Source organism: Schistocerca gregaria, chromosome 2, assembly GCF_023897955.1.
Source record: "Schistocerca gregaria isolate iqSchGreg1 chromosome 2, iqSchGreg1.2, whole genome shotgun sequence".
In the NCBI taxonomy this organism is placed as follows: Eukaryota; Metazoa; Arthropoda; class Insecta; order Orthoptera; family Acrididae; genus Schistocerca; species Schistocerca gregaria.
Window position 1 is genome coordinate 110,631,800 of NC_064921.1, and position 25,624 is coordinate 110,657,423.

At 42.8% G+C, this 25,624-nt stretch overlaps 1 protein-coding gene across 1 annotated transcript in view; it reads left to right on the plus strand.

The window, feature by feature from the left end:
* The first annotated feature begins 986 nt into the window (after window positions 1-986).
* LOC126335664 (uncharacterized) overlaps window positions 987-25,624 on the plus strand; it is a 116,902-nt gene continuing 92,264 nt past the window's right edge. Inside the window, exons 1-2 of the mRNA XM_049999119.1 lie at window positions 987-1,047; window positions 12,553-13,188. Coding sequence (XP_049855076.1) covers window positions 1,036-1,047; window positions 12,553-13,188 — 648 coding nt within the window. The 5' untranslated portion in view covers window positions 987-1,035. The remainder of the gene's footprint in view (window positions 1,048-12,552; window positions 13,189-25,624) is intronic.

Sequence of the window (25,624 nt, forward strand, 5' to 3'; positions counted from 1 at the left end):
AGGCCTGTTTACACAGCAGCTAACGCTATCTTCTCCAATGACGATCTTGGCAGTCAGCCGCGATCACTAAATAGTGACAGTAAGGACTGCAGCTGGTCACGTACCGACAAGAAACTCCTCTAAACTTCCTGACAGATTAAAACTGTTTGCCGGACGAAGACTCGAACTCGGGACCTTTGCCTTTCGAGGGCAAGTGCTCGACCAACCTTTTTTTTCTTTTTTCTTTTTAATTTCATTTTGTTCGCTTTTGTTCGTTGCATCTGCTCGGGGCGGACTTCGTAAGACATCCATTTATGTTCGTTTTTGATCGATTGACTCAGTTTTTTTTTATTACAGAGGGCGCGTAACCCTCTGACCGAACACGCTGAGCTACCGTGCCGGCTACCAACTGAGCTACCCAAGCACGACTCACGCCCCGTCATTTACTGGCAGATGTAAAGCTGTGAGGACGGGGCGTGAGTCGTGCTTGGGTAGCTCAATCGGTAGAGCACTTGCCCGCTCCCGAGTTCGAGTCTCGGTCCGGCACACAGTTTTAATCTGCCAGGAAGTTTCGTAACAGCGCACACTCCGCTGCAGAGTGAAAATCTCATTCTGGAGAAACTCCTCGATCGGAAACGCAAACGTAGGTCGTGTGTCTAAGGCGTTTGAGAATACGTGAGCTGCAGTACGGGACTCGGAGCTCCGCAAGCAATTGTAGCGGGCAGGAGCGGCCGCGGCACAAAAGACGGAAGAGCTCGGCGGCAGCTCCCGGCGCCGCGGCCGGCCGGCCGTGCGGGACTAATGACGGGAGGGCGGTCTGCTAATTGGGGCGGCTCGGCGGCTCGGCGGCTCGGCGGCTCGGCGGCTCGTCTCGCCCCCAGCTGAGCCGCGCGTGTGCGTGTGTGTGTGCGTGACTCGCGTGTCCCGACGGCTCCTCGGCGGCGGAAAGGAGAAAGCACGGGAAGCGCCTCCGCCAGCGCCCGCTATATAAGCCGGCGCCGCCCAGGGCCTGCTATCAGTCATTCGTTGCCCACCAGCAGCCCAGGCAGAGCAACAATGAGGATCACGGTGAGTTGCGGCTTCCACAGTACCTACCTGCCGCGCCAGTTGTCTTCCCCAACGCAGAGCCGCGTTACATATTCCATCATCGCGACTGTGGTTCTCTGTTTCCCCTTACTCTACTCGTTTTAGTCGTAACATTTTCCCTCTCAGCTCCATTGTAGATACTTATGTCTCCCAAAACAGATTTGAAATACGGAAACCGCTTTGTCCGTGGTCATAACCCTTTGCCTACCAGGTTTATATAAAAAACATTAACTATTACAAGTAATGCCTAAGTCAGAAGTTGTTGTTGTTGTTGTGGTCTTCATTCCTCAGTCTGGTTTGATGCAGGGAGGACTTGCCAGAGCAATTGAAAACCGTATATAAGATGAATATCGTTGAAAATAAAACAAGCCAGTGCTGAGGCGTTACCGTATGGGACATTAATACTAGTAGAAGAATTTTGCCATTTGAGCAGCAAAATAACTGACAGTGTGGCAGAGTGTGTGAAATGCAGAGTTACAAGAACAAGAAAGGTGTTTAAAATTGTTTGTGTCTAATATTAATTTAGCTGTTAGGAAGAATTCTAGAAGATATTTTGAAGTAATATTTCAGAATAATTCTAAACAACAAATAGGTGGTTGAACAACTAATGAAAAGGTGGGGAATCGAAATGGGGTGAAAAGAAATTGATGGCACAACGTGATTAAAAAGTCATCAGCTGGTAGGACATAACCTGAGGCATCAACTAACAGTTAATTTCTTAATGCAGCGAAATGTGACAAGCAAAAGTTGCAGAAGGATACCGAGGCCCGACTACTTAAGCACGTTAAAACAGATGTAAATTATAATAGTTATGAAAAGATGGGGATGTTTGCACCGAGTAGAGAAGCGGGGACAGCTGTATGATGTAATCTTGGGACTAAAGACCTCAACAACAACAATGAATCATATCAAACGAACTCTGAGATACTTCCTCCAAAGCACTCCATCTGTGTCATACTTTGCCACTGCTTTCACAATCCCGTTTCTTTACACTTTACAGTTTGTATAATCCAGCGAAACATTCGGGCCTTCGTAGAAATATTTCATTAGCGTCCCTTTAAGGTGGACTTATGCCTTACTTTGGATACCCATTTGCTGAGCAGCAGTATTTAGGCAACAAATTTTATCTTTCTATTAAAAATAAAACTCCTCCATCTGATGTCCCACCATCATCCAATTGAAATATGGATGTACGACGAGTTTTATATTTGTACACCGCGGGTCGTAATCATTTTATTCTCTCTCTGTACCCAAAATAATAACCGATTCGTCTCTAAAATTAGTGTCTATGGGGCGTCCAACAACCAGTCCTTGGTCAGTCCCTCAGCTAAAATATATTTATTACTTTCAGCACTTATCTGTCGAACTGAGATATGGAACTTTCATGTGGAAAGAAGATTAGGGAATAGCTCCCCGTAGGCGACGAGATCGTCAGAGATGGAGCATAAACTCGGGCAGGACAAGAACGGAGAAGGAAACACTCTGAATCTGTTGTGGTTGGCAGGATAGCCAACACCGTTACTACAGGAGGCCGAAATGCACGCGTTTCAGTTCACGCAGGCTGGCGTGAGGTCTGGAACATGACAAGGGAATTAGAATTGAGAAAAACGGACGTAGCTGGTGGAATACTTAACTTTAATCCATTAATGGAGAACGTCGCTCTTTATGGTACATGATTCACAATATCAATAGTACGGATACTGGCGCCTTGCTAGGTCGTAGCAAATAACGTAGCTGAAGGCTATGCTAACTATCGTCTCGCCAAATGAGAGCGTAGAAGTCAGTGAACCATCGCTAGCAAAGTCGGCTGTACAACTGGGGCGAGTGCTAGGAAGTCTCTCTAGACCTGCCGTGTGGCGGCGCTCGGTCTGCAATCACTGATAGTGGCGACACGCGGGTCCGACGTATACTAACGGACCGCGGCCGATTTAAAGGCTACCACGTAGCAAGTGTGGTGTCTGGCGGTGACACCACAGGATCACTTTCAGAGTAGTCGCTACGACATTTTGTCTAATTAATTTAGGGAGATCGCAAGAAACCAAAACGTTGTTTACAGACGTAATACAGATCCCGCTCTTGCCAAATGGAAGTCCAGTGCCTATAGCTACTGCCGTGACTTCTCTTGGCTATTCAAGCTATATCGTTTTAGAGAAACAGGTCGAGTAAAATAATGTCCAAGAAAGATTTTAAGTATTGTTATTATCGTTATTGTTGTTATTAATAACATTATTATAATTAAATCTGAACGTTAAACAGCATGTGATTAACTTTTGTCGGTTCAAAATTCTCTGAGCACTTTGCGACTTAACTTCTGAGGTCATCAGTCGCCTAGAACTTAGAACTAATTAAACCTAACTAACCTAAGGACATCACACACATTCATTTCCGAGGCAGGATTCGAAACTGCGACCGTAGCGGTTGCTCGGTTCCAGACTGTAGCGCCTAGAACCGCACGGCCACTCCAGCTGGCTAGCTTTTGTTGCTCTTCTTCACTTGCCAAAATTTCTTAATACAGTAAGTATGGGAGGGCTACATTCCAGTCTCCATACTTCTTTTAGTTTCAGACATTGTTCTGTTACATGGATGGGACTTAATGTTATGAGGCTCGAGCTTCAGTCTGTATGGCGTTCGGATTTTGCGACCCGATCGCCAAGTGGGAAGTCAATACAATTCACCACTAAAGGCCTGCGGGGAAAATCATATCTTTCAGGGTTAGGAGGAAATGCCTGCGCGTGGCCAGAAAACTCCTCGAGGCTGTTTACTTGTATTCAACACAACAGACTGCCAGCTGTAGTTATGAACTAACAACCCAAGTGGTGAGAGGCCTCGACGGCCACTGTTTCTTTCGTTACTGAAAGAAGTCCACCAACTAAAATCAACCATGAACGCAGCATGATAAAATCAGAATCGAAGCTTTCAAAATTGTAGCGAATTATGGATTAATAATTCGCTGCACTGTAGATCCAGATTTCCTTCCCCACTCCTAATTGGTCACAACCTGTTTTAAATGTCTTACGCCAAAAGGAAAATTCCATTGATATTAGAATTCTAAGAACTTTGCTGTGGCCAATCTCTGAAACAAAACTTGTGGTTCAGATATATTTCTTTAAAAGACAAGAGATGCAAATAAAACTGCTTTCGTTGAAAGTGGACCACTCCTAAGCGAAAGTACACCTTAGTAAAAATTCCTGGAAAAATGTTTCGAAGCTATTATCCTAACTAGGAATATATAATAATTTTTTCCAGAATCCATTTTCAGAGAAAATAAAAGACTTACACGTGTAGTGCCACACTAGAGGTCATTAGATACTGGACACTATTTTTGGAACGGAGACGTTTTCATTTCTTAGAAGAGCCATCCCAGAATTTGCTTGGTGTAATCTATTCGTAGAATAAGTAATATTTGGATGACAGGGAAGAATTAGAAAACCGTTCATGAAATATAATAAACCTGATATCTTAATATCTGGACACCTCGCTTGACGGAGGAATTGTACGAACAAGGCTTTTATGTAATTGTGTGCTACATTTCGTGACGACAAAGCAAATAGTGATAGCACAGAAAAATTTAAATGAGCATATGGAATCGGTTGCCGGGAGGCAACAGGCGCCGAAGTTTCGCCTCCAAGTGGAAGTCTTATTACAGGAGACGCCACACTGGGCGACTTTCGGGCCGGTGATGACGATGAAATGGTGATGAGGAAAACACAACACTCAGTCTCCGAGCGGAGAAAATCTCCAACCCGGCCGGGAATCGAGCCCGGGCCAGCTAACATGTGACACCAACACGTTAACACCCAGAGCAGCAGGTGGACACTTGTAGTACAGTATTACGGAAACACTGGAGATCCTCTTGACGAAAATATTCCAGAGGTAAAATAGTGCCTCATTCGCATTTCCGGCGGGGAATATCGAGGACGATGTCATCAGAAAAAACAAAACTCGCATTCCACGGATCGGAGCTTGGTATGTTAAGATACCTTATTGGGGAACCTGGGTTAGAGATTTTAGAAAGGGAAACTGATAGAATGAAGCATAAGCTGAGTTAGTGAAGTGCGGTGGCAGGATGAAAAGGAGTTCTCATCAGGTTGGTATAGGATTATCAACATAAAACCGAATAGAGCTAATGTAGGAGTATTCCTACTAAAGAATAAAAGAAATAGGAATGTGGGTATGCTACTATGAAGAACGCAGCGCACGAATGATCGTAGACAAGACAGACAGAAAGCCAACACTCACAGTTTATTTACAGATTATTAAGAGACTGAAAGGACTGTATGATCACATAAAGGAAAATTATTCTGGTCGTTCAGGTTGTCAAAAATTTAATTATTGTGAACGATGGATTCGATGGTAGCGAAAGGCACAAAAGGAAAAACAGGAGCAAACGAACTAAGGGAAAGGAATGAAGGAGGATGCATCCTAGTATAATTTTATATAGAACATAATTTAATGATCGTACTGAATACGAACTGCCGACTAAAACTGAAGAAATTGCAGACAGGAAATTAAGAAGACGGGACCTGTATAAATTATATTACTGAGAGTTTCAGCCGGCCGGTGTGGCCGAGTGGTTCTAGGTGCATTAGTCTGGAACCGCACGACCGCTACCGTCGCAGGTTCCAATCCTGCCTTGGGCATGGATGTGTATGATGTCCTTGGGTTAGTTCGGTTTAAGTAGTTCTAAGTTCTAGGGGACTGATGACCTCAGATGGTAAGTCCCATAGTGCTCAGAGCCATTTGAACCACTGAGAGATTCTTAAGTAGCAGTAAGCAACTTTGGGCAGAAACAAGGGAATGGTATAAAACCGAAGACGGTTGAGTTGTTTTAAGAGATAGGACAGGAAGCAGAGAATCACATACGTAAAGAGAAGAGGTCCAGTAGGACTCCTTTGATATCACACGACGTGCTGAATTTAATTGACGAGAGGATATAATGCCATACATGAAGCAGACGAAAAGAGATGCAAACATCTATAAAACGAGATTACCAGAAAATGAAAGAGGAAAATGCTTAAGCTGGAATAGTTAGAGGACAAAAAAGAATTATAGAGATTTTTGGAGAAAGAAAATCAGCTTTTGAGTGTGGCGGCTTCAGCTGACAAGCCAGTACTAAGCTCAAAGCTGAAAGATGTACAGAATATATTACGGCCTATGGAAGGGAAACAAACTTGATAATAATAATATAGAGAGAGAAGAGGAAGTAGCTGAAGGTGATAAGAGAGATATAATTCGGCGAAAAGGTTTGACAGGGAGGCGATAGACCTAAAGAGAAACAAGGCCCCGGTAGTAGACGGCAATCCGTCACAAATACTAATAGCCTTAGGAGAGAGCCATGACAAAAATTTCTACATGGTGTGCAAGATACCTATGTGAGACAGGAAATGTACCGTAAGACTTCAAGCAAGATGTAATAACTCCAGTTCCAAAGAATCCAATAGCCGACAGGAATGAGTACTATAGATCCATGCGAGTAATAAGTTACGGTTGCAAAAAGCGGACACAAATTATTACTAGAAGAATGGAAATACTGTAGAAACCGATCTCGCGGAAATTTGACAACACGCGAGTCAGTACTGACCATATGTTTCATTTTATAAGACAGGTGGAAGAAAGACAGACCCATATTTATATCTTTTGTAGATATTAAAAGTTTTGCAATTGGAGAACTTCACCCTCTTTGGAAACGACCAGTCTGAAAGAATGAAAAATAATCAAACGGGGAAGAAGTCTTCGTCTATTTGCGTTCTGTCGACATATTAAGTAAACGACCGGCAAATGTATCATTAAATCCCACAGTAAAATTATTTAGTGGCCCGCATTCCTGATGCTCTTATCACATATTATATACAGTGATTTTCCTAGGCCCTTGTGTTTTGCTACATAGTATAGAGCTCCTAACTAGTTTAGTAGGATTAAAAGTCATTGTCACTTCCGAAGGGAAGCAAGACTAAACGACTAAAACGAAAATATTATAATTTTAAAAATTTTGCAACATTAACTAACTCTACGTGAAGCATAGAAAAGATCAGAACTGGTAGAAATGTTTTAAATCTGACTCATCTACAGAAAATTCGACAGTTAAGTATCAAATGATTTAAATCTATGAAACTAAAATTAATTTTCGTTATAACTCGAGACCATAGGAACTCAGACGTATTGTACCAACGGAAATGAAGTGAGTGTGGGAAATAATAGACATAAAAAATAAATTATCTGATAACGGATGTTTGTTACTACTTTCTAGCGCTATGTAGTTTACTAAGAATCCCTAGAAAGTACTCATTAAAAAGAAGTACGTACATGAATACTCCAATGACTGCAATTAGATGTTGTGTCGCATTATTTAGGGAAGCGAACTTCAGGGTGCCTGACAGAAATATGATAGACACGGATAGAAATCGATAGATAGTTTGGCTACCGTTCGTCAGTAAATATGTCTATTTCAAACGATCTGCACCATTCGTTACGCAACGTCGGGCTACTGTGCGTGTAAAACACTCCTCAAAATTTAACGCATAACAAGTATGTGAACATTACTCGCGGAGAGATACATTCGAAATTCCTGAACTTAGAAAAATGTTGTATCGTGCAGTTATCCAGGATATTATTCCTTCCTGTGACTCACGTTAATGAAAGACTGCAGTAATTAGGGGATGTATGCACGTTTGGCTACGAAACTCCTTTTTGGTCGACGCACATAGAACATTGTTATTCGCAGTGGAAAACATCTCTGTTGTGTGATTCCAGAAGGTTTAAAGACATTTGACGTGTTGCCACAACCCTTCATTCAACTGAAAACGTTTTCTGACCACAAATGTGAAAATAGGTGGAAATCAGAAACTACCAAATCCATAAAACAATGTGTATTTTCAAGGAATACGTATTTCGAATTTCTCAGTATTCCCACGGCAAAAGCACTTTTTGGAAGCGCCATTAATAACACCATTATTTTAACGATCAAGGGTCTTCATTCGTATTCTTACATCTATTTTGTAGAGAAGTCTCTCTCAGAATTCCATGCTTACTGTTTTAACATTTGCAACTTAATCTATGAGAAGAAGCATTTTCGTGTCCCACCAACAAAAAATTTCTCTTAAGTGAAACAAGCTTCACGTTTTTTGGTGCAGCCACTCTTTTATGAGCTCTTTCATTTCTTAAATGACGGGGTGAGTGATCCTGCCATTCGTAATTCCTAATACCAACTGTGAAAAGTTTCTAATAAATTCGTGTAAGCATTCGGTTTTATTCAACGCACCCATACTATGCGAATATTTTTATTAGTTAAGACTTCATATCAAATTACACAGTGATTTGAACCAAACAGTCCTTTCTTATGGGTATACCCCACAACAATTTCTAATTTTTGAAATGTCGAATGATAAATACAATACTGAGTACTTTCCTCGATTTTTGTAACAGTGACCGCAACTTAAGGATAATTTTAAAAAAAGTAGATTCACGTGTTAAATAAAGTACGCTTTTCCTAACTCATTCCTCACAAGGACTAATCTTTTATATATATATTCGTTAGAGATAAACCACACAAGCCACTTTTATCGTGGCATGTTACTCGAACTTATTCCCTTAAAATAAATACACAATATAATGCTTTTCAAAACTCGTATTGACAAAATACTTCACTACTAGAGTGATGACTCAAGTGAATGGGCAACATGTAATGTCCGTACAAGGTCGATAAGTTTTCAGTTCTAAATAACAAGTCTTCATTTATCACACCTATTGATGACATACAATATGTATGATCTCTTTGGGTTCTTTCAATATAGGTACTTTCTGTTGTCTTTGGCAGGAAGCCAACACCGTGTTACTAGAGGAGGCCGAAAGGCAAGCGATTCGGCCCACGCAAGCTGGCGTGAGGTCTGGAACAGGACAAGGAAATTAGAATTTAGAAACAACGGACATAGCTGGTGGAATACTTAACTTTAATCCATTAAGGATGAACGTCGCTCTTGACGGTACATATTTCACAATATCAATAGTAACTGATAATGGCGCCTTGCTAGGACGTAGCAAATGACGTAGGTGAAGGCTATGCTAAACTATCTTCTCGGCAAATGAGAACGTAAGTAGGCAGTGAACCATCGCTAGCAAAGTTGGCTGTACAACTGGGGCGAGTGCTAGGAAGTCTCTCCAGACCTGCCGTGTGGCGGCGCTCGGTCTGCAATCGCTGATAGTGGCGACACGCGGGTCCGACGTATACTAACGGACCGCGAACCATTTAAAGGCTACCACATAGCAAGTGTTGTGTCTGGCGGTGACACCACACTTCCTATGTTGGATAATGACAAACTTCTCGATGGTTATTTCGATACGTGTAACACGAACAGAACCATAACACTTCTGCTCTGTGACGCACTGAGACCGACGTCAGATTATAGTGATGTCTATGACACTTCTTAAAATGAAAGGTGGAGTACCGTTTGACGCCCTCACGATGCAACGCCGCAGAAAGGTGAAATAGAAAATGGCCAGCAGCGATTCATGAAGCACATCTCCATCATTCATCTGAAAGCGATTTTTGGGGGATACATTGAACACACAAGTGAGGATAGAAGCTTAATTCGGCCTCAATATCTTTCGATATACAATGTGGCAATACCGAGCCTCTTTCCTCGGTGAAGAAGCTATGTTAGACTTTTAGCGATATCTACTCTATTAAATATGATGCACTGTTTCATTTGGAGGAAGCTGCTCTGTTGACGAAACTACCTAGCCATTGTCCTGCACGGAAACAGCGGAAGAAGATAAGAACGGCACAACTAATATTTCAGCTCCACTTGTTCCAACGACGGGCCCAGTGTCTAAATCACAGCGCACACTCGTTCTGCTGCAATTCCGGAGCGCTGAAGCTATAAAAGGACCCCGTAACAATATTTTAAGTTATTGGTGTTTTCTGTAGTTTCATGCAGTCAAACAATTTTATTCTGTGACCCCTACGTATGTACAATAGATAATATGAGCGACAATCTTCTTTACGTATTGAAATCTTCATTTGCTCCAACAAATCTTCCCTCTGCTGTATATTCCATATCCAGTCGACGATTGTTGTTATTAATACGAGTACTATGTGCGTTGCAGATGGTTGCTGATAATTAAGTGAAATAATAACGTAATAAATGAGGAATTTTTCTTCAAAATCTGCGAAGATGGGAATATGTGTAACATATTGACTGAAAGAATGGAAATGATGAAAGAAGGTGTTGAGAAATAACGGAATAACGTCTGTGGTATTGGTATAACGAAGAACAGCAATGGTAGAGGAGAGCAGATGACGTAGTATTTTATATAAGATGGAGAGCCATTAATAGAATTTCTCGTAGAAGTTGCTTCAGGGGTACGCCAGGAGAGTGTATTGATATCCTTACTGTTCGTGTTAATGATCGGACAGTCAACGTTCATAGAAACCTCTCAGATAATGTAGTTATTTATAACGATGTACTATCTGCTAAAAGCGGTACAAATATCCATTCAGATCTTAATAGGATTCTAAAGTGATGCAAAGACTGTTAATGTACAGAAAAGTGAAACTGTACACTTCAGAAGTATTTAAAATGTTTCATCGTTCGACTATAAAATCAGTGTGACAGCTGAAATCAGTCAGCTTACACAAATACATGGCTCTAACAGTTTGTAGACATATTAAATTGAATTACCATATAGGCTTACTCGTAGGTAAAAGAAGTCAGAGACTGACTTGTTAGCACGATAGTGGCAACATATAATCAGCCTATAAAGGATACCGCTTCAAAAACCGTGTTAATATTAATGCACAAAAATGGGCACAGGTTTGTTTGACTCGTGAGTGGGTGTCACGAAAATTCTCAAGAGTCGGAACCAGGAAACACTTGACGCCTGTTATTGAGCGAAAGCTTAATTACAATATTTCAGGAACCAACATTAAGCGTAGAGTCTACAGATATACTTTAGCGCTCTACGTACCTCTTGTGATAGATCGCGAACATAATTTAAAACTACATACAGCGGATGCGGCGACATTTGAGCTGCCCTTTTTTTACCGTGGAATGTAAAAATATCTCTCCGGTAATTTGTAGTGTATGTATGTAGATACAGACGTTTACGTACTATTTTAAATTTATACTTAGGCGACACTGGTAATAATGGAAAAGAGAAGTTAGGAAAGGTTAAGTCGATATCAGAATGCATAAATGTTCTGCTCTTTCTTGAAGAACAAACAGATATTCAGAAGACACAAAATACCCCCCGTTTTAAATACATCAATGAAATGAACACCCTTACCTGCTTACAGGCGTTGATATACATCAACGGGGACAGATTAAAATGGGTGCCCCGACCGGGACTCGAACCCAGAATATCCTGCTTGCGCGGCAAACACTGTGTCCATGTGAACCACCGAGGACACAGAGGATAGCGCGACTGCAGGGATTTATCTCTGGCACGCCTCCCGCGAAATCCACATTCTCAACGTATTGTCCCGCACTACATTCGTAGCGCCCCCCCCCCCCCCCCCCCTCCACCACCCATTATACTGATTACTCTCGGCGCGTTGCCGATTCCCGTAAGAGTTCGGGCACTGTTTGTGCATTCACACAGAAGAAGAAGATGGTCAAGTGGCCGGTGAGCCTTAACTGTATATATACTAAGATAGTATCTGTTCTTTCGGACCTTCCTAGGGCATGGGTGTCTATGTTGGTCCTTAGGATAATTTAGGTTAAGTAGTGTGTAAGATTAGGGGCTGATGACCTTAGCAGTTAAGGCCCATAAGATTTAACACATTAAAAAAAAAAGTTAAGGCTCACCGGCAACTTGACAATCTTCTTCTTTAAAAATGAGACAGAGCAAGTAGACTAACATGGAAACAAAATGTCAACATAATGGGGGAAAGCATTACTTAGACAAGTAATCAGTTATCAAGCTATAAAATGGTTCAAATGGCTCTGAGCAGTATGGGACTTGACATTTGAGGTTATCAGTCCCCTAGACTCAGAACTACTTAAACCTAAGGACAGCACACATGCCCATGCCACGACCGTAGGAGCAGCGCGATTCGACACTGAAGCGCCTAGAATGGCAGGCTATAAAGCTATATGAAGAAGAGAGTTGGGCGACCGAGGAAAAGACGAACTAAATGGAGGTGAAACGGGCCGTAAACCTATTCCATGAAGAGAGGAAGAAGAAAAAACATATGCAGAATAGCTAAGGATTTGACATGAATACTGAGCATATGGTAGGAAGCCGTAGCAGGCTGCATCCAAGCAGTCACAAGACTGTAATTCCCACCCCCTTCGTCCCACACCCCAACCCACCCTCCCCCCCCCCCCCTGCCCCCTAAAAATCATGATGCTGCCCCTTCATTTGTAAGTTCAAATTTTCGTTGTCAGGTTATTGCTCTTCCTCATTCGTATGTTCTATTACCTTCTTATTTCGCACCTACTCCGTTCTTTTAATCAATTTTCCTGTTAATAGAACTATTTCCGCCCGCAGGTGTGCGTAGTTTTGCTGGCGGCGTGCTACCTGTCGTCCGCTGAAGAGGCCGCTAAAGCGGAGGAGAAGAAGACCAGCAAGACGGAGAAGCGCGGCCTCTACGGCCTGGGCATCGGCGGATACGGAGGCGGCTTCGGCGGCGGCTTCGGCGGCGGCTACGGCGGCGGCTACGGCGGCGGCTACGGCGGCGGCTATGGCGGCGGCTTCGGGGGTGGACTCGGCGGCGGCTACGGCGGCGGCATCGGCTACGGCGGAGGAGAGGTGAAGGCCATCACCATCACGAAAGAGGTGCCGGTGCCGGTACCGCAGCCGTACCCCGTCACCGTGGAGCGGAAGGTGCCCTTCCCCGTGAGGGTCCCCGTCAAGGTGCCGGTGGACAGGCCGTACCCGGTGAGCGTGCCGCAGCCGTACCCCGTCCCCGTGGAGAAGCCCGTGCCGTACCCCGTGAGCGTGCCCAAGCCCGTCGCCGTGCCGGTGCCGCAGCCCGTGGTCGTCAAGCAGCCCGTGCCCGTCGTCCTCAAGGGCGGCTACGGCGGCGGCCTGGGCGGCTACGGGGGCGGCTTCGGCGGCTTCGGTGGCGGCTACGGAGGCCACGGAGGCTTCGGAGGCGGTTTCGGAGGCTTCGGAGGCTACGGACATCCCCACTGAGCCTGCTCTTCATCTTCGCCCTCATCTTACCATAGTGGACGCTCACGGGAAAGCTACGCCACCACAGCTCACAGCAGGATAACTCGCTCTTCAGCAACTATTTCTTTGTCTTCGAAAACATAATCAAACCAAAATCACCAATGATTCACTTCTTTGATACCTATAAATAAAATTTTATACCTTACTTTTCAGTTTCATTATTTTATTGTTTCATCATTTTCACCTCGTACTCTTATTTGCAGACGAGGCCAGCCTATCAACCTCTTCTTCGTGATGTACAAAGATATTCACCACAATTATCACCAACTGCATCGAGACCGAAATTGTGACTGTCAAAACCTACACATTATTTCGCCTGTACACAACGCTCTGCAAATTAATCAGGACAAGACTATTAAACTTTAACTGTGAACATATGAATGATATAAATGACCTAGTAGATAGTGACGGAAGTTCCACGCGGCTTTTCGCGGATGATGCTGTAGTATACAGCGAAGTTGCAGAATTAGAAAATTGTAGCGAAATTCAGGAAGATCTGCAGCGGATAGGCACTTGGTGCAGGGAGTGGCAACTGACCCTTAACATAGACAAATGTAACGTACTGCGAATACATAGAAAGAAGAATCCTTTATTGTATGATTATGTGATAGAGGAACAAACACTGGTCGCAGTTACTTCTGTAAAATATCTGAGAGTATGCGTACGGAAAGATTTGAAGTGGAATGATCATATAAAATTAATAGTTGGTAACGCGGGTGCCAGGCTGAGATTCAGTGGGAGAGTCCTTACTAAATGTAGTTCGTCAACAAAGGAGGTGGCTTACAAAACGCTCGTTCGACCTATACTTGAGTATTGCTCATCAGTGTGGGATCCGTACCAGATTGGGTTGACGGAGGAGATAGAGAAGATCCAAAGAAGAGCGGCGCGTTTCGTCACAGGGTTATTTGGTAACCGTGATAACGTTACGGAGATGTTTAGCAAACTCAAGTGGCAGACTGTGCAAGAGAGGCGCTCTGCATCGCGGTGTAGCTTGCTGTCCAGGTTACGAGATGGTGCGTTTCTGGATGAGGTATCGAATATATTGCTTCCCCCTACTTATACCTCCCGACGAGATCACGAATGTAAAATTAGAGAGATTCGAGCGTGCACGGAGGCTTTCCGGCAGTCGTTCTTCCCGCAAACCATACGCGACTGGAACAGAAAAGGGATGTAATGACAGTGGCGTGTAAAGTGCCCTCCACCACACACCGTTGGTTGGCTTGCGGAGTATAAATGTAGATGTAGATGTAGATGTTTACTATATATGTACGAGGGGCATTCCGTAAGACATGGCAGCTATGGTATATCTTGCGATAATGTGACAACATACGAATTCCACGGTGTGCCACTGAACCGGTACAGCAGTGTGCATCTCAGTATCAACATAAAATACATTACCAGTACAGGTAGTCGTGGTAACACTTGAAATGAAAGACACGCATTGGAACTCTGAGTAAATTTATTCTGGACGCGTACAAACTGAACAAAAATGACTCAAAAGTTGCTGCTATGCTTCAGACTAGTCTCTCAGTGCATACACAGTGCATTGCTAGCGCTGGAGAAGGCAATGCATCCCACTGGCATTACCATCAATGTGTGCTACCTGTCACCGAAATTCCATGAGGACATTCGGCCTTTTTGCAAAGCGCCTCCCACGCAATGTTTTCCTCAGTTGTTGAATGAGATCTAAATCGTGTGGACTGAGTTCTGTTGAGTTGGGTGGGTGGGGAAGGATCAATCCAGTAGCATGGCCAAACTCACTCCGAATGTTCCATGCGCTGGTACTGAGCCAACCTACCATGCGTTCGCAAGCTGTCAGTTGATTTCGGCAATGTTTGCCACGTGCTTTCGAATGTATTTGCTGCCATTATAGTGATCCCACTCTTTCGCAAGATACACCACAGTTGCCTTTACTTATCGAATGAACCTCGTATAATAGAATTAGGAGCTTACTGAATACTAATAAGTAATCAGTCCACCTTTTGCTTTAATGAACTGCTGAACACGTTGTGGCATTTACAGCATGCACTTTCACCACACTTACTACTATGCGGTCCTTTGTTGAACAATCAGTTTTACCAAGAGGCATTTCAACAATACTCCACATAGTTGCTGGGGATTTTTGTCCGGTGAATAATAAGCCCACTGAAGAACATTAACGCTCTTTCCTTCCATGAACGTCTTGACGACTTTAGGACTATTAAACGGGGCCAGATCAGGCGAAACGTTCCTCCGCCATTTGCAATGATCTGTAGGAACGGCACACTCCTACGCCTAAGAATTTCCTTCTAAACTATTTGGTTGAATTCATCATGCCCTCATCTGTGTAAGATGCTCAGTTTGTCACTGCCTCGTGGAGTGCTTCGCCTGACAATCCTTGAACTATACAATGTGACTCTTCACTGAAAATTACATGTTTCTAGTCGTTGGAGGTGGCCCGTGCCAACCGTGTTTCTCCATAAAAGGTGTTAACAGCTGTGTCTTTACTGGCTTTCATGCAATCTGCCGTAATAAAGGCGCCTGCAACGAACCGTTTAATAGTCAGCTTCAGCCCCAGTAACCAATAAATCTCTCTGGAGGTACCTTTTGTCTTGTCATAATGTATTCTACTGTTTACAAGTATTGTCCATTTTAGGGGTGGTTATTCGTTTTCTCCACATCTGACTTTTCTCTACGGAGACAATGAGGCAGTATCACTACATGTCCCAGTTAGTCTTAAAACACTATACGTCCCCTAACTAAAGAGGGAGGTACGTTTCTTACATTTATATATGTGTGTTCACGAAGCGCACGTATTTTTGCCCGATTATAACGTAAAATGTCCATTTTAGCACAAAGACATCGTTTTTTCTGTCAAGAACATAGAAATAACACTCACTGTTGGTGTACATACAAGTAATCAACTGAACACTAGGGGACCTACAGTTACTGTTCATAATCCGGTAAACAACAATCCTCCAATATTCCAACAACTGGTCGGATAAAACCGGTTGTTAGTAACCAGCCTCAATTAATTGTAAAATATGAGCTTGGCCCAATTTACCCTACTGCCACACCACGAAGGTGACGTGCTACACACGTGAAATTTAACCGACAGGAAGAAGATGCTGTGAAATGCAAATGATCGGCTTTTCAGGGCATTCACACAAGGTTGGCGCCGGTGGCGACAAGTACAACGTGCTGTTATGAGGAAAGTTTCCAACCGATTTCTCATACACAAACAGCAATTGACTGGCGTTGCCTGGTGAAACGTTGTTGTGATGCCTCGTGTAAGGAGGAGAAACACGTACCATCAGGTTTACGACTTTGATAAAGGTCGGATTGTAGCCTATCGCGATGGCGGTTTATCGTATCGCGACATTGCTGCTTGCGTTGGTCGAGATCCAATGACTGTTAGCAGAATATGGAATCGTTGGGTTCAGGAGGGTAATACGGAACGTTGTGCTGGATCCCACCGGCCTCGTGTCACTAGCAGTCGATATGACAGGTATCTTATCCGCATGGCTATAACGAATCGTGCAGTCACGTCGCGATCCCTGAGTCAACAGATGGGGACGTATGCAAGACAGCCACTATCTGCATGAACAGTTCGACGACGTTTGCAGCAGCATGGACTACCAGCTCGGAGACGATGGCTGCGGTTACCATTATCGCTGCATCACAAGACAGGAGCGCCTGCGATGGTGTACTCAAAGACGAACCTGGGTGCACGAATGGCAAAATGTCATCTTTTCCGATGAATCCAGGTTCTGTTTACAGCATCATGATGGTCGCATCCGTGTTTGGTGCCATCGTGGTGAACGCACATTGGAAGCGTGTATTCGTCATCGCCATACTGGCGTATCAGCCGGTGTTATGCTATGGGCTGCCATTGGTTACACGTCTCGTCACCTCTTCTTCGCATTGACGGCAGTTTCAACAGTGGACGTTACATTTAAGATGTGTTGCGACCCGTGGCTCTACCCTTCATTCGATGAGAGCGAAATCCTAATTTTGAGCAGGATAATGCACCACCGCATGTTGCAGATCCTGTACGGGCCTTTCTGGATACAGAAAATGTTCGACTGCTGCCCTGGCCAGCACATTCTCCAGATCTCTCACCAGCTGAAAACGTCAGTCACTACGCTTGATGAATTGTGGTATCGTGTTGAAGCTGCATGGGCAGGTGTGCCTGTACACGCCATCCAAGCTCTGTTTGACTCAATGCCCATGCGTATCAAGGCCGTTATTACGGCCAGAGGTGGTTGTTCTGGGTACTGATTTCTCAGGATCTATGCACCCAAATTGCGTGAAAATGTAATCACATGTCAGTCCTAGTATAATATTTTTGTCTAATGAATACCCGTTTATCATCTGCATTTCTTCTTGGGGTAGCAATTTTAATGGACATTAGTGTACTTGCTCACTACTGTAACTCCCACATACAAGTCCTGTTTACAAGAAATCCTGACAAAGCAGAAATCATGCATAAGAGGACGGTTAGAGGAGTCATCAACAGTGGGGAATAAAGGCAATTGAACATCAGATAGCACACTAAGGAGAGAGGCGTCTTCTTCTTGCAGAATGACACTGCCCTAATCTAAGTTCGTAGGCAGGAGTAGGTTGCGTGGATAGCAGACAGTAGCTGGCTTTCATATAAACTCCCCATAACAACTGATCGCAGCGGCCTCGCCTTTGCCGACACCTGCTTCTGCTTGCCTTTTCTGTCGGATGCTTGAAAGCACTACCCACTAGTGGCGCCGCTTCCTGGCGGTGTGGGTCAATCCACGGCACTCAACCATGCTTATACAATGAATAGCCAAAGAAAGTGGTACATCTACCTAATATCGTGTAGGGCCCCCGTGAACACGCAGAAGTGCCGCGACACGATGCGGCATGGATTCGACTATTGTCTGAGGTAGTTCTGAAGGAAAATGACACAATGAATCCTTCAGGTCCGTCGATAAATCCGTAAGAGTACGATCGGTCGGAGATCTCTTCTGAAAAGCACTTTGCAAGGCATCCAAGATATGCTGAATAATGTTCATGTTCGGGGAGTTTGGTGGCCAGCGGAAACGTCTAAACACAGAAGAGTGTTACTGGAGTCACTCTGCTGCCAATCTCGACGTGTGGGGTGTCGCATTGTCCTTCCCGAATTGTCCAAGTCCGTCGGAATGCACAGTGCACCGTCCATGGGTTCGTAAGGTTGTCTCCGTACCTGTACACGTCCATCCTCTCGATACAGTTTGATACGAGACCAGGCAACAGGTTTCCTGTCATCAACAGTTCAACGTCGGTGTTGACGGGTCCAAGCGAGGCATAACGCTTTGTGTCGTGCAGTGATCAAGGGAACACGACAGGGCCTTCGGCTGCGCAAGGCAATATCGATGATGTTTCGTCGAATGGTTCGCACGCTGACACTTGTTGATGTCCTGGCACTGAAGTCTGCAACAATTTGCGAAAGCCTTGCATTTCCGTCGCGTTGAACGATTCTCTTTAGATGTCGTTGTTCCCGTTGTTGAAGGAATTTTCTTCGGCTACAGTCGTGTTGGAGATTTGATATTTTTCGGGTTCTTGATATTCACAGTACATTCATGAAATGGTCGTACTGGAAAATCTCCACTTCGTCGCTACCTCGGAGATGCTGCGCCCCATCGCTCCTGCACCGACCTTAACAGCACATTAAAACTCACTTTAATCTTAACTGACTGTCATTATAGCGGCCGTAACCGATCTAACAGCTGCGCCAGACACTTGTTGTCTTATATAGCCGTTGCCGACAGCACTGCTGTATTCTGCCTGGTTACATATCTCTGTATTTGAATACACAGGCCTGTACCAGATTTTCTGACGCTTCAATGTAGATAGCGTAACTAAGAAGCTTATTGCTTTACACGTCGGATACAGAGAAAAGCGTTCGATTTTAATTGAACAGAAGAACTATCTGGCTCTAATAGTGAATTTGGCACGACTGTCCATTTACAAACTGCGGACGTAACCATGGTGTGAATTTCTACTCTGTCCATGATTCATAGATTTTGTGAAAATGTTAGAGTCGGTTTCAACGAATTTTTTTCCTCTGAGAAAATGGCGTACTGTCCATGGATATCAAGCCCTGTAATGGTTAGGATCTGTATCGCAAATGGTTCAGGCGAAATTAAACATCAAACTGTGTTATCCGAAACTGCATGTTGAGTAAACTATTTAATTTTGACGGCGAATGTACCTAAATATTTACTTCGAAACCGTAATGAAGTAACGCTCATTAACATGAGAGCTGAAAAAAGCCCGCTTCTTCTCTATGGTTTCCGTAAAAGTCAAGTTACAATTGGTAATAGAAACACATAAATTACGAAAATTCCAGCAATCCATATCCAATTCCATATCAATATTCTAAATCCGAAAGTAACTCTGTCTGTTGCGCTTTCACGACTAAATATGCTGTATCTTCTTCTATAAAATTTGGTATGGAAAAAGCTTAATGCTGAGCAAGAACATAGACTACCTTAGAAACTGTGTAGCACTGTATATTTACTGATCTGGAGAATATAAAGCTAAATATGGAACAATAGTTTAAAAAATCCGATACGTGTTTAATCCATACTTCCGCTCCAATATCAGTCACAAACCAGCCACATTTTAGTCGCCGAGCGTCATGCGTCATTACAACTTCTTCGTTTTACTCAAATCTGCGTGAACAGGTCTTTGTCCTGCTATTGACGGTGACGGACTACGATCATGGAATCCCGGGTTCAAGTCCCACCTAAATCTGTCATTTTCTGCTTGTGTATGGATGTATGTCTTGTTCTGATCATCAGTTTATCATCATCAACGTGCATGTCATAGATGTGGAGTCAAATTAAAAGACTTGCACCAAGCTCCCGGACATCCCAACTGCCGTCTTCCGGCCAATAAAGTCACATGCACACTTAATTTAATTTTATAGATACGCGAGTGCAACCATGGGTAAAAGAATACATTGTTTATACAATCCTAATCGTGTTTAATCCATGCCAATCCACGCTTCCACACTACATTGTATTGCAAGTACGACAGTAACCATGTTTGTTACAATTTTACGATTAAACCGCTGAACTGATGAAATTTGGCATGATGAAGAATACAGTCTATTTTGCAAGATACTTATTGGTTTGAATAATATTTAGCAAATTAAAGAAAGAGGTTTACTTTTTGGAAAGGCTATTTACGCTTTCACCTTTGAATTCAACTTTGTATTGTGTTGTATTGTCACCGGGGGCCAAGAAACGACGGCGAGGCTCCGTCCCCGCCGCAGCCGCTGTGGTCCACAAACCCACGACGACTACCGCAGTCCACTTCACCCCTACATCGACCCACAGCGAACCCAGGGTTATTTGAATTCAGCTTACTTGTCAAGATGCTACTACTGGTTGATACGTTCTGCGTAATGTGATTCAATGTAGTTAATGCAATGCGTAATAAATTTTCAACATATTTAATCCATACTTCTATACTAACACCACTATTATAAATTGCGAAAGTAACTGCCCCTGTTACGTTTTCACGATTCTACCACTGAACCGACTCCGATGGGTTTTGGTATAGAGATAGCTTGAACCCTGACCAAAACCACAGGCTACTTTAGGGAGCTGTATCTTTTTCAGGATTATTAATGTTTTAAATATGATATACGTGAGTTGCATACAGACGAATCTGGCGCGACTGTTGGCGACACATAGTGCCTATAGAATTTTACGCGACAGTGCAAATCCAATGTTATTCTGCACGTGGTTTAGAATACTGAGTTCTTATACCACTTGGAATAGTTGAAGAGTTCTGTTGGAGATACGACAATGAAACCGGACGGTAACCGGGAGAATCATATTTAAAATTGTTACTATAAGACTCGCCCTTGCCTAAAGACACGTAGTCCATGCACTAGGGAGAATTTCAGAAAAAAAACAGTCTTGACTGCGAAGTTATCTAATATCAGTGGCGCGTTTCACCCTTCTGGAGCATCGTCAGATTTTGTAAAACTCGCTTTCTACATAACCCATCCGTCATAGAGGCATATAAAATGGAAAATGGACGCATCATTAACTCAATATCCTTGCACTCATTCTCTATTTTATGTGTCACATATCCAGGAACATTCACACAGCCTGATGATGCCACAAAAGAGTGCAATGCGTCATTGATATTAAATAATTTCGCAAATTTTATTTCTGAAATAATTCGTAGCTGATTGCTGTTGCACCCTGCCAAAATAGAACTGAATTATTTTTACATATTGATGCTGTAAATATTCGGCAGTATATGGATCACATTTAGCTCCGACGACATTCGTCCACTATTGCGTGTGTGTTGGCACGAACTCTTGTACATCCACTCACAGTTCGACTCTGCGACCTTCGATAAATCACTTGCTCGTACGGTCAGTCCACTTACTAAGTACGAAGACGTATATGAAACTGAAATATTTCACACTCCAATATACACATACTCATGATAAATTCCAACGTAAAGTAACACCGTAACAGTGAGCTCAGTTCTACTTTTTATAACAGAACTAACACATAATTTGACAAAAATATTTTAATGTTCCCATACTGCGGCGATGAAGAGAAAATAAAAGAAAAAGAGATAGCACCACTCAGAATTAGCAACGTCTTCAGAGTTTAAAATGGTTAAATATTGTTGAAAATGCAGCGGGAACCTCACATCACTGCTTCCAGATTGTGGCTTTGGCCTGAGTGTGGCCAGTGGCTGGTTGATAATGAATGCATCTAGCTCTTTATTCGCACGAAGTAATGGCCGCTATCGACAGGGGATCTCAAGTTGATTCCGTATTTCTAGATTTCCGGAAAGCTTTTGACACCATTCCTCACAAGCGACTTCTAATCAAGCTGCGGAGCTACGGGGTATCGTCTCAGTTGTGCTACTGGATTCGTGATTTCCTGTCAGGAAGGTCGCAGTTCGTAGTAATAGACGGCAAATCATCGAGTAAAACTGAAGTGATATCAGGTGTTCCCCAGGGAAGCGTCCTGGGACCTCTACTGTTCCTGATCTATATAAATGACCTGGGTGACAATCTGAGCAGTTCTCTTAGACTGTTCGCAGATGATGCTGTAATTTGCCGTCTAGTAAGGTCATCCGAAGACCAGTATCAGCTGCAAAGCGATTTAGAAAAGATTGCTGTATGGTGTGTCAGGTGGCAGTTGACGCTAAATAACGAAAAGTGTGAGATGATCCACATGAGTTCCAAAAGAAATCCGTTGGAATTCGATTACTCGATAAATAGTACAATTTTCAAGGCTGTCAATTCAACTAAGTACCTGGGTGTTAAAATTATGAACAACTTCAGTTGGAAAGACCACATAGACAATATTGTGGGGAAGGCGAGCCAAAGGTTGCGTTTCATTGGCAGGACACTTAGAAGATGCAACAAGTCCACTAAAGAGACAGCTTACACTACACTCGTTCTTCCTCTGTTAGAATATTGCTGCGCGGTGTGGGATCCTTACCAGGTGGGATTGACGGAGGACATCGAAAGGGTGCAAAAAAGGGCAGCTCGTTTTGTATTATCGCGTTATAGGGGAGAGAGTGTGGCAGATATGATACACGAGTTGGGATGGAAGTCATTACAGCATAGACGTTTTTCGTCGCGGCGAGACCTTTTTACGAAATTTCAGTCACCAACTTTCTCTTCCGAATGCGAAAATATTTTGTTGAGCCCAACCTACATAGGTAGGAATGATCATCAGAATAAAATAAGAGAAATCAGAGCTCGAACAGAAAGGTTTAGGTGTTCGTTTTTCCCGCTCGCTGTTCGGGAGTGGAATAGTAGAGAGATAGTATGATTGTGGTTCGATGAACCCTCTGCCAAGCACTTAAATGTGAATTGCAGAGTAGTCATGTAGATGTAGATGTAACATTCTCATGTGATGGCGTCGCATCAAAAACAAAACTAAATAGTCCAAAATACTGTAGTAACTGGTGCAGAGAAATCAGTAACTGATCTCCCATGTAAGAATACCGAATAATATGAGTACGTATGTCAGCTTTCCATCTTCCGTTGTAGTACATCAGGATTGTGAGAGACTTATAATTTAAACTGGAGTCACTTCATGAAAACTAATTTCAACAGTCCTGATGAAAGATAACTGGTTTTTGAACTGGAATATCGTAGATGGAAAGCGTACTCTGAAGTATGAATCACATACGTTTTGCTAGAGTAGATGTACTAAAGACACGCAGAACGTATAAACTTCAACACAGGATGCAAAACTTTCATACAGCTAGGTTGGGGCTGGACAGCCAATTTCATTTACACTAACATAGGGCGTATTATATCAAAAATAAAAGAGTGGAAATTAGCAACGAAGTAGAAGAACCAGTTGATGAGTCCTGTACTCAGGGCAATGTAAAGTAACGATTGGATGAATAAGGGAAGAAAGAATCTGAAGAACCAAAAGTGTTTGGAGTACTTTAGTGAACTGTGCACTATGAGCAATACTGACCCTTATTTGCTCAAGATTGTTACGAAAATGTTCCTACATAGATACAGAAGAAACATTCACATGTATTATTAGCTAACGTGTTTTCATGTTGCTTATATGAGTACAGCACTGTGTGTTAGAACTATTGTCTGTCATCGTGTACTGTATTTGCTAAGTCACACAATATATAGATGTGTTTTTGAAATACCTAAAAACCTTATCAAGACTTTTATCGTTGACATTAGATTCTATAACATTGGAAGTTCACAAGTCACTGTTGTGGCATTTGACTCCTTATTAGAAATAACAATCGCTTTTAATTGCCTCCTTTCTGTGAGACCAACTGACTAAAATGACAGACACCGCGACAATCGAAGGTGTACTGTCAAAATAGGACACTTTGTCAGACGTTATATAACGTGGTCGATCGAAAGATAAAATCATTGTGTTAAAACAATGATTAGGGGAAATTCTGAATTCATGTTTTTTCTTCGGGATCCCTGGGACTATAAGAGGAAAAGGTATTTGCCCATGGAACAAATCGCTGTATAATGCAAAAAATTGCTCGAAACATAAAAAAGAAATTAAAAGGTAAGGGAAGTAAACGAAAAGGCTTAAAGGTGTGTATATCATGAGAAATCGAAGTTTTTTTTAAATGTATACGACTATGAGCGTCTTTGGTTGCCTGAACACATGGGTAACAGATATTCTTTTGCTACCAGACAGTTGAATTATTAGAAACGCACGAGTGTTCGAATGAGCGAGCCAGCTGTCCAGCTGCAGAGAGAGGGAGAGAGAGAGAGAGAGAGAGAGAGAGAGAGGGAGAGTGTGTTAAGTCACCGCTGAATGACAAGTTTTCATGGTGGACGTGAAGTACAGAGCATGAATTTAGTTTAAGATGCTCTGTGATCAGTCACTGAAAATAGAGGAGAGTTTTGAGACGACATTTTCGGAAAACTGTAATATGCATTGAGTTTTATTTGCTGAATGCGTTAGCCAAGTAATTATTGTAGAGCATAGATTATATTGTGTTTAACACTGGTCAGACAACAATTATCAATCTCCTGTTCAGAATCGTAATACTTTATTTTCACCATCTACTTTCAGGCAAAATTATTTCATTAGGAAAGCAATGTGTAAATTTTACGTATTTCAAATATTATTTGTAAGAGTTAATTTTTGGGGTATATGACAATTCTAGGAAAAAAATGATACTTCACGTTAGAAAAAGAGACTTTTGTGTTATTAAAAGGACTTCAATACAGTTCCGATATACCCTTTTATTACTCTGAAAATATTTCATTGAAGATTATGGAAAGTATAGTTTAATTGAACTGTCATGCCTTGCACTACTGCGTTTAAAGCTATCTGCATTTTTTGAAAAATAACAACATTCTCATCTGCTAACGCAGCCTAAAATAAGATCATGCACACAGCCGATCTGTGATCTATTTCAGAGTAGTTCAGCCCTTCACATTCTTGCAGTATGCAGGCACAGCAGCGCTGAGTTAAATCTTGCATAGTAGGAAACAACTGTAATGCCTAAAGAAATCGTATGCTATGAAATTAGGAGCTGTTTCCATTTGCAAAATTTTAATAGAATTCAGTAGATGCATTTTCTAGCAGGCGATAGCTTCACAGGCAGTATTTAGTTATTGAGTGACACCGTTTGAGGAGGAAGCCATTTTGCGCAGTACTGATAAGCATTATGTGTATTTAATTTCATTTACAAGTAGCCAAATTCAGTTTACATTTATTGGCTTCAAATACATAAAATATAATTTCCACAGCTAATTTTCTTATTCAAAATTAGGGCATCTAAGCCGGCCGGGGTGGCCGAGTGGCTCTAGGCGCTACAGTCTGGAACCGCGACACCGCTACGGTCGCAGGTTCGAATCCTGCCACGGACATGGATGTGTGTGATGTCC